The sequence below is a fragment of the Nannobrachium achirus genome, assembly GCF_963921795.1.
Source record: "Nannobrachium achirus genome assembly, chromosome: 16".
Taxonomy (NCBI): Eukaryota; Metazoa; Chordata; class Actinopteri; order Myctophiformes; family Myctophidae; genus Nannobrachium; species Nannobrachium achirus.
The window spans coordinates 35,194,956-35,204,789 of NC_137823.1; the positions used below are offsets into that span (position 1 = coordinate 35,194,956).

General features: G+C 43.0%; 1 protein-coding gene across 1 annotated transcript in view; it reads right to left on the reverse strand.

Annotated features, from left to right (window-relative positions):
* klhl29 (kelch like family member 29) overlaps window positions 1-9,834 on the reverse strand; it is a 373,908-nt gene that overhangs the window by 53,554 nt on the left and 310,520 nt on the right. The window contains exons 11-12 of the mRNA XM_080745146.1: window positions 8,952-9,134; window positions 3,993-4,173 (exon numbers count right to left, since the gene is read on the reverse strand). Of these exons, the coding sequence (XP_080601272.1) occupies window positions 3,993-4,173; window positions 8,952-9,134 (364 nt within the window). The remainder of the gene's footprint in view (window positions 1-3,992; window positions 4,174-8,951; window positions 9,135-9,834) is intronic.

A 9,834-nucleotide genomic window follows, 5' to 3' on the forward strand; every position in this document is an offset into this window, starting at 1 on the left:
TTAACCCACGCTCAGGGAGACGTTTCAAAATCATGAAAATGAAATATTTCTTAACCATGTCTCATAGAGATACTGTACAAAAAAAGACAAGACAAAACCTGGTCACAGTCTCTTTTGTGAAAGAGAGGCTATGCAAATTCCTCATGTCCAGACGAATACCAAAACATTCTGAAATCAACCGTACAGTTCTCCCTATGCCCTCTAACTACTGTATACTGATACCGAAGTGTGATGGATGGAACCAGAACATAGTATATTGTACCAGCCTGTCGATCTCCTTACAATCCACTGATGAGTGGAATAAGAACATAGCCTACTGATCTGCTTACAATCCTCTCCTGCTCAACAAGTACAGTACAGTACAGTACACTCAGGACTCCAGAGTCCAGAATCAATTGACTGCATTTTCGGCTGCAGTCTGAAAATCCACCTCTACAGACTCCAACCTACAGTTCAGTCCTCAACGAGACCAGGGTACTAACTACTGTTCCTGTCTGTGTCTGCACTTCCCTCAGAGACCATTTAGAGTCATACAGTATCTAGTGTCTAAATTATTTACAGTAGATAGATGCTGGATAAAGAAGTTAAGTTATTTGATTTAGATTGATAATGGGCATGTAGTTACAGAATGCTATTTAGATTAATGCTAGTTATTTAGTTATGCTATTTAGATAGATGTTAGATATGTTTAGTTGGTTATTTAGACAGATGTTAGACATGTAAGTTATGTCATTTAGATTAATGCTAAATGTGTTATCTGGGTTATTTAGAGAGATGCTACAGTATGTAAATTGTGTTATTTAGATTAACTAGAAGCTTGGCCGCCCGAGCGTCTAGTCGGCGCCCTGGCCAACTCGGGAACAATGTAAATAGGGGATGAATGCCCCGCCCTTTAATGCAAACCCCATTATACCTGTTGTCATAGGATCTGTTTTGACCATCTGTTTGCGTGTGTCCATTTATGCCCATGGCTTGTGAGATGCGTCGGTTATCTCCATATATAGAGATTCAACACGTGCAAAGTACAGGAGTGATGTCAGAATGAGTCAGCAGAAGTGATGTCAGAATGCCCATATGCCCATATATGGAGATCTCTGTATCTGTGTCTCCTTTATGCCCATATACGGAGATTGCGTCCATTTTATGTCACAATGAGTCAGCGATTGCGCCGATACATCCATTTATGCCCATATATGGAGATGTGCGGCCGAGCGTCTAGTCGGCGCCCTAGCCAACTCGGGAACAATGTAAATATGCCCATATATGGAGATCTCTGCAGGACCCGTTATGCCCATATATGGAGATGCGCGGCCGAGCGTCTAGTCGGCGCCCTAGCCAACTCGGGAACAATGTAAATATGCCCATATATGGAGATCTCTGTAGGACCCGTTTTGACCATCTGTTTGCCTGTTTGTCTTTGAGTCAGCAGAAGTGATGTCAGAATGCCCATATGCCCATATATGGAGATCTCTGTATCTGTGTCCCCTTTATGCCCATATACGGAGATTGCGGCCATTGTATGTCACAATGAGTCAGCGCTTGCGCCGATACGTCCATTTATGCCCATATATGGAGATGGGCGGCCGAGCGTCTAGTCGGCGCCCTGGCCAACTCGGGAACAATGTAAATATGCCCGTGTTGTCATAGGAGTGTGGGGTCGTGTGGTGTACGTGATGTCAGAGCCTTTTATGAAGTGATGTCACAATGACATGATTTCCTCCGGAACAGCCTGATGTCAACAATCAGCTCCGCATAAGGAGATTCCGAACGTTTTGCGCCGTTTCGGAAAAAACGTGCGTCGGGTCGGGTCGAGGCCCGGCACTGCACTCCGCGCCACGGCGGAGAACGTGCGTGCCGAATCTGAAGCCGGTGGGACGAACGGTTCTCGAGATACGTGGATTACAGACACACACGCAGACACGCAGAGACTTCTCGCATTTATAGATAGATGATAGATATATTAGGTGCGTTATTTAGAGAGATGCTAGGTAGTAAGTTATTTAGATTGATGCCAGATACAGTATGTTAGGTGGGCAGATTCTAGGCATCATATACTGTATGCCTGACCAGCAAATGAACAAACAGCCCAGGTAAATGAGAGGGAGCAAAGTTGTATTATTGCGTCTCCACAATTTGATTCTAAAGGTTTTTACACACCGGCGAATTAGCAAAGGGCCGCAAAAAAGCGACCTGAAAATGCGATGTAGGCCTATTCGCCTTATTCCCATACACACCAAAGTGCGACGCGAATGTGCGTAAAAAAATTCGCCAAATTGAGTAAAGTGATCTGTTGTGCGCATTGTTAGGGGCTGGCTCACACAAGACCATCACATCACATCACAGCAGAGAGGAAACCACGGGTTCACCGTTCCCCCGCAGACAGGCAGCCCGCAGCAGCAGCAGTGGTGTAAAGTAACGAAAAGTACATTTACTTGAGTACTGTAGCCTACTTGTAGGTATTTGTACTTGAGTCCAATTTCCAGTACTTTCCTTCTACTCCACTACATTTCGGATCCTATTGTATTTAATACCCAAATATTTATTTTAAAACATTTGTCTTTTTGCAGATATAAATTAACATACACAAACCATACTTTTACCAGTAAGAAATCAGAGTACTTTTTTCCACCACTGACGGCAATACTAGCAAGTAGCCACACAAACGAGACAACACAGAGAGACTGTTCCCCTCGGGCTCAAAGCAAATTGATGGTCCCTTGATCATGCTCTCTCTGCAACAGGAGCTGGGCCGTAAATGGCAGCATTATTGGTTAAGATTGAAGGCAATTATAGGTGAGATTAAAATGTTCTCCCACTGAAATGGGGAACATGCCAAAAATGCAAAACAAAACAACTAGCCCTAACATCTAACCACTTCTGCAATATGCAGCGTCTCGCCACCGAGCCTCGCCATCTGCCAGACACTGCGTGCACACTGTGCATATTTATTTGCTGAGAGCGGATTACTTCAAAGAACACCTCAGCATCCGGCTGATTCCCCCAATCACCCGCAACACATGGAGAAATGGTCAAGGAGGCCATTGATTCGGGGTTAAGTCAGAGCTGCTTTGTTATCTCAAGGCAAGCCTTCCAGGTGGGGCGTTCTGGATGAGAATCTCTGACTCATCTCTCCATCACAGCAGTTTCCTGCCTTTCCTGGACCAGCGCCCCACTTGAACATCTTGAAGGTGTCTGCGGCCCATCCATCTGACCATTTGAAACCCATTTAGACCTGGAACGCATCTGCGTCACTTTAGATTTTAACCACTATAACTATTTAAGGAGTAGTTCACCCCAAATTGACTTTTTTTCTATTGATTACTCACACCATGGAGACTTGAGTTCTTGTCACTTTCCTAAGACAAAATATGTATAACAATCAATGTACCCCCATTGATTCCGGATGGGTAACCAAATGCATTTGGGGGTAAATTTACTATAATCACATTTGTGTCTTGCGAATGAGGAATGCGATGAATACAAAAAGATATTATTGAACTCAAGTCTCCATGGCGTGAGTAATCAATAGAAACATTTAAATTTCGGGGGTGAACTACTCCTTTAATTTATACTTAAGTTATTAAAAAATAGCAGATATACAAGCTCATAGCGCGGCACCGAGTGCCGCACTATGAGCTTGTAGATCTGCTATTTTATTTTTTTATCGTGAACATTATTTGTACTCGTTTGAGTATTTTTAAAGCAAAATATTTTGAGCTGGGGGTCCGAGGTCAAATACATATAATTCTAGGGGTCCTAGACATTAAGAAATTTGAGCAACACTGATATAGAAATATCACGTTTTTCAGAAAACTGTTAGGAGTTAGAAGACATTTGTAGAATCGGGTCATCAGGTCTAAATGGGTTGGTTAACGCAGCCTCTTTTACATATACATTTATTAACGTTATATCATCATTCAAATCTTACAATATATACTCCCGGCCCACAAGTTGGGGAATGGCCGACGTATCACTACCCCCATGTGGCTTACCTCTCCACATGGTCCAAGTTTCCTGACATGCCTAGGCCTCCGATGGTGTACAGCTTGCCGTCGTACACCAGGCTGTTGTGTCGGCAGCGGGCCATGTTCATGCGGGACACCAGGTTCCAGTTGTCCAGCAGGGACATGTAGCACCACACGTCAGCCACCGTCACACCAGACTCCGTACCACCTGCACAGGGGGAGAGTAGAGGGCTTTTACTAAGTATTACAGGACAGAACTCTTCAGTATTATGTAGAATATCTCTGCTGTCAGGCTAAAATAAGCTAACTCCAAAATGACTAAACATCCAGCTCTAGTGGAGTTAGGTTTTGGCCAAAGCGCTTTTAACTACTACAATATTTTTTTTACCAACACACAGATGTAAAGGTTGTTCAAAAGCACCGATTCATGAAAAAAAGAGGGCTAGGGTGAAGTTAGCTGGTTTGGCAGAAAGTGTAAATGGAGTTAGGAGGTTTTGGCCGAAGCGCTTTTTACTATTAAAAAAACAAAAAGAAAAAAACTAAACAAAACTAAAACCTAAGAAATGGAGTTAGCTAGGTTTCGGGCCAGACAGCAGCAAATATTTGTCCTATTAAGCAATGCATAAAGTATATTGAAACATAGGTAGGATAAATGACTTTTTTTTCATGTTTTCCCCAATTTAGTCATTATGTAAACTCATGTGAATAGTCCCTGACACTGCCAACAGCTCTGTTGTTCTTTGTGAGGGTGCAGACAACTTCTCTGATAGTTACACAGACAGTGAGGAGTTTAACTGGGAGTGCATAATGCATGCAGAGGACACACTATCCCTCCCAGCTCTGTTCCCAATGCCCAAACGAAGGCCCTAAAGGAGTGTAAATCCCTAACACCCTCTGAAAGACCACTTACAGGCAGCTGCCACTCAAAACTGGTAACAATAAACCTAGCCTAACCTTACGCTCCCCTGACCTTTCTTTGTAAATACATAAATTGTTTTAGTTTACAACAGTTCTACTGCATAGTACTGTTCTATCTGTCTGTCATTCAATGTTATGAGTTAAAGAGAAGGATCTCCTTGGAAATAAGCCTTATCCGAGTTTATTTTTAGTTGACCTTGTACCAGTGAACTGTACTGTCATGAAACTGTACCTTTCCCTATGCAATCTTCAAAATAAATACTTCAATCAATCAAATCCTGCTGTACAGACTCCTAGGAGGCGTTGGTGCAGTAACAGAGAATGCTTTCCCCCCACATTCTTACCCCCCGTGAACACAGCTAATTGTGTTTGTTGGAGTGCCCCGCCAAGCCAGATGCACCACTGAGTAAGGCATTCACCAAATATTTGAATATTCGAATATTCAAATATCAAAGTCACTATTCAACGTTGTTCACCGAAGTCAAATATTCGCTTTTTTATTTTTTTATTGTTTTCTCTTTAAAAAATATATAGTTTATAAAGCTTGGCTAGATAGGAAGTCATAAGAATGAGTTGTCAATGCCCCTGGTGGATGAATTTGTTAATGCTCTATACCAGGGGTTCTCAACCCTTTTTAGGCAGTGAACCCCAAAATAAACATATTTGAACTGGGGACCCCCACACCCTGACAAGCACTTGGAATTGTAGGTATTACATTTAATGTGACTGTTCCGCAGATAAATATTGTGAAAATAGCAGGTCTACAAGCTCACAACGCCTCGTGAGCATGTAGATCGTCTATTTTCACAATGTTCGCCTCTAGCTTACTTATTCTTAATATTTGACAGTTTGGCCAGTCCTGTCGAATATTCGACTATTCGAATACTTTGAGGTTGAATAATTCGAATACTAAAAATCACTATTCTTGAATGCCCTACCACTGAGGAATTGTAAGAAACAATCTTTTATCTTCTTTTTCTTGCATGTTGTGCCTGTGCCGATTTGGAAAACTTGTGTCCACTCCATGGTTTAGGACAAACTTTTAAGTAGAACAGTTCCGATAATAAATAACAAGTGTGAATTGAAGGACAAAGTCACCTGACCGAAAGCTGTTTGCCGGTGTGCAGTCAACAAACACAACCAACCAACCAAAAAAAGACCTCTCTTTCTTGTTTCAGCACAAGAGCCTCCTTCAAAAGCATCTGCTCGATGCCATGTACCTTGACACGTAACACCGGCAGTGACTTTGTGACCCCATTCCAAGTGCGAAGAAAGGTTACAGCTCGTAGCCCATTGATTGGCCGAGCTAGTGCACCTCTGATTTCCCTACGGACTGCCCGGGCTCCCCGTGGACAATCTGCAGACCTGTTCCAATGCCCAAACACGCATTTACATTTATATGAAAAGAGAACGAGAAGGGAAGTACACGCAGGACAAATCCTGTTGCATTTCCGCGCCGCAATGTCAGGGCCTGAGTGCCGAGCGAGATTCCGACGTAAATGGACCGTGGAGGGCGCAATACAGTGCACCTCCGGAGGAAGTTAAAGGTGTCTCAGAAAGGGAGAGAGAGAGAGGGAGAGAGGCTGAGTGCATGGCATGGAGTGGAACAGAGGTAATGTGCAAAAATACTGCAGCGACTTTAAAGTCAAACAGGGGAATACAGGAGAGAGGTCCTGAAATTTTTAGGACAGATGGCGCTTTAAATAGGACAGCATTTATACCTGTAGCCTGAAAAAATATGAAATATTAAAGTTATTTACTGGGATGACCACGCGAGGAACACAGAACAGAATATTTTTGGGAGCTTTGGGTGAGTTTGTTTCGTGTCATCCTATTTAAGCCGGCTTTTCCGCTGCCCCCCCCATCCTGACTAGTCCTCACAAAACCCGAATTAAAGGAAGATCACATTGCTTGCAAAGCGTCGCTCTGCCCACCTCTTATTTTCAATCCATCTGTCACCACACCATCACAATCTAAAACATGAATATGAATAGCCTTTTCCTCCATCTCAGACTCTATGTTAATACTGCTGGAGATGCAGTCATTAAAACGTTCCCTGGTGAGATGCTCCATGCCCGAGTGCATAATTTAACAGAATCTTTTTTAGTTCAGGTCTATCCATATTCAAACACTTTGATGGAATCACTTGGCCAACACAGATCTTAAAAAACTGTCTGACCAAAGTGCATATTTATCATTCACCTAAAGTCAGAACTGAAATCGGCTTGTAAATACAAAAATAATGGATTAATAACAACATGGTATGAAGGTTTAGCCAACACTGTTGTTAAACAGTGCAAAAGTATTGTTTGAAAAGACTGCAGTATCATTTGAAAGACTGCTTCAATGACCGTAATGATCCAAGTCAGCCAGGAATTGTCACCAGGAATTGAGGAATTACAGTTATTTGAGGAGATTTGGGGATATGTGTCATGGACATCATGTTGGTGTGAGTGAAATTCAACATATTTTTCATTATAGCTCTGATTTTATTTTGAACTATATCTTCACTTTATTCTTACATCCAGCAACTCAGACTAGAGCTGGGATCGGGCCCATTTTTTCTGTCCGTTCCGAACCGTGTCCGACAGTTTTTTGCCCGCCCAGAATCGACGTCCGAGCATTAATCATTAAAATCCATCCGACCCGTGCCGAGGCCTGACCCTTAGATTTCACCGCTTTTCCTAATTTATTTTTCTTTGAGGAAGCCACTGATTTACACTCACTAGCAAACGTGTTCTAATATGCAGTACATGCAGCGTGCCTGCTTGTTACCCTTAATATTAAGCCACATTGTGGCTTGTGAAAGTGTTTTAGGCCTACGTTGATTATCAAATAATATAACGTACACTGCGCGTCTGGTCTGACTGCAGTGACTCGCTGCGCAGCAGTACAGTGCAGACACATACTTTATTCCTCTTACAGCTGACCTTTTTCTAAGACTTTGCAAACTGTTAATAAAGTATTCACACACACAAACCTTTTCCACAGTTATCAATATCAAATTTTATTCAGTCTTACTGTACCAGCATTGACGAATCTGACATCTGCTTTTAATGTCCAGAGTCCACAGACTCCACAACAGCGGCCTTGGCCGTCTTTCTATCAACTTAAGCTATAAATCACACTATTATGAATCCAACCATTATGGTTTAGGGGTTTAGGCTTATGTTACATGAAACATCAGCCTTTTAATTTTATTGTCCACGAACGCAAAAAGGGCCGGGCAGCGGCAGGCTGAAATTGCAGCTTATAAATCGAACTATTTACATTAATCCAACCATTATGGTTTACATTTTGTTATGAGGAAAAGGATAGAATCCACTGTGGACGGGTTCAACGCATTCTTCTCTCTCCGATGACCCTTCCACAGCAGCAGCGAACGCAACTTTAGTACAGCTGCAGCTGTTGCGTTCGCTGCTGCTGCTGCTCGATGGATGGACATGTGCGTGGTTGTCTAGACAACGCGCTGAGCGTTGTCACGTGCACCAGAAAGACAAGGGAATAGCACACACAGAGACGATAGTTGTATCGTTTTACACTTTATTTTCTATAAATCAAAATTATGTCCGACCCGAATCGACGTCCGACAATTAATTATGAAAATGCGTCCGCCCCGAGCCCGTCGGGTCAGTAGGGCCCCACGGGTTTTCGGTCGGGTATCCCAGCTCTAACTCAGACCACAATTGCCAGCCTTCAACTCAAAGAAAGAAGAGCTATTTCTCACCTTGAAATCTAAGTATTCAAATGCAGTGAATTGAGGGATAGGGGCCTTGCTAGAGATTACCGAGCACATTTAATCACAATTCTTGTTCTAAAACAAAAAAGTTGAATTGCAGCTGTTGATCCAAAAAAAAAAAAAGATTTCTCAGACCTTCAATTTTCTGAACCCCCCCCCCCTCCCACTATCATCATTTCAATAAGCTGTCAAAATATCATACACCTGTATTTGTTCCCCACAATATGTTATTTTAGATATATTTGGGCAAATCTAAATGTATATACAGTATTTTCCTGAATAGGCTCAAACACATACACCTACACATGTTTGTGGGTGGTGGGAAGTACCTGACAGGTAGATGTTGTCCCCGGCAGAGATGACGCTGAAGAACTCGCGGTCGTAGAATGGCAGGCTGGCCAGTGGATACCATTTACTGTTCTGTGGGTTGAAGCAGGTGACCGCTGTGAGCGAGCGCTGGCTCATCCCTATGGCCTGACGCCCCCCCACAAGCACTATCACCTCCGCCACACCTGGGAGGACAGAGAGAGAGAGAGACAGAGAAAGAAAAGAAAATAAAAGGATGGAGATTGAAGGAGGACAAAGGGAGACAGGATGGCGAGAAAGAGGTAAGGGTGAGAGGTGTTGAAGAAAGAGAGGGAGAAAGAGGACAAAGCAAGAGATTTGAAAGAGGGAAGGGAGGAAAAGGGGAAAAAGAGAGTTAAGATAAATTAATTAGAAGAGACAAGGTCAAGCATTTGTTGAGAGACGACCTTGTCAAATGGTAAATGGTCTTTATTTCTATAGCACCTTAAGCCAAAGCGTGTTACAGTGTGCTTTTCCATTCAGTCTTTCACATACTCATTCACACACCGAAGGCGGAGGCAACCATGCAAGAAGGCACTTCGGGAGCAGTTAAGGGTTCAGCGTCTTGATCAAGGACACTTTGACACGAAGCCAGCAGGAGCCTGGGATTGAACCGGGAACCTTTCGGTTCCCAGATGAACGCTCCACCTCGTGAGCTATGGCCCCACTGCAATGCTTACTGTAAATGCTTAACTGCAATGAGCATGGGCAAACATGGTGCCAAACGTTTTACCACAGGGTCTTTTGCTTCAAGGTGGGGTTTAAATCTATTTTATAATACTGTCATTCAAAAGGGGACGTCAAGAACTTGCAAAAAAGAATGTAGCTTTATTTCCTTTACCTTCATCAGGCCGGACAATTGAAGGT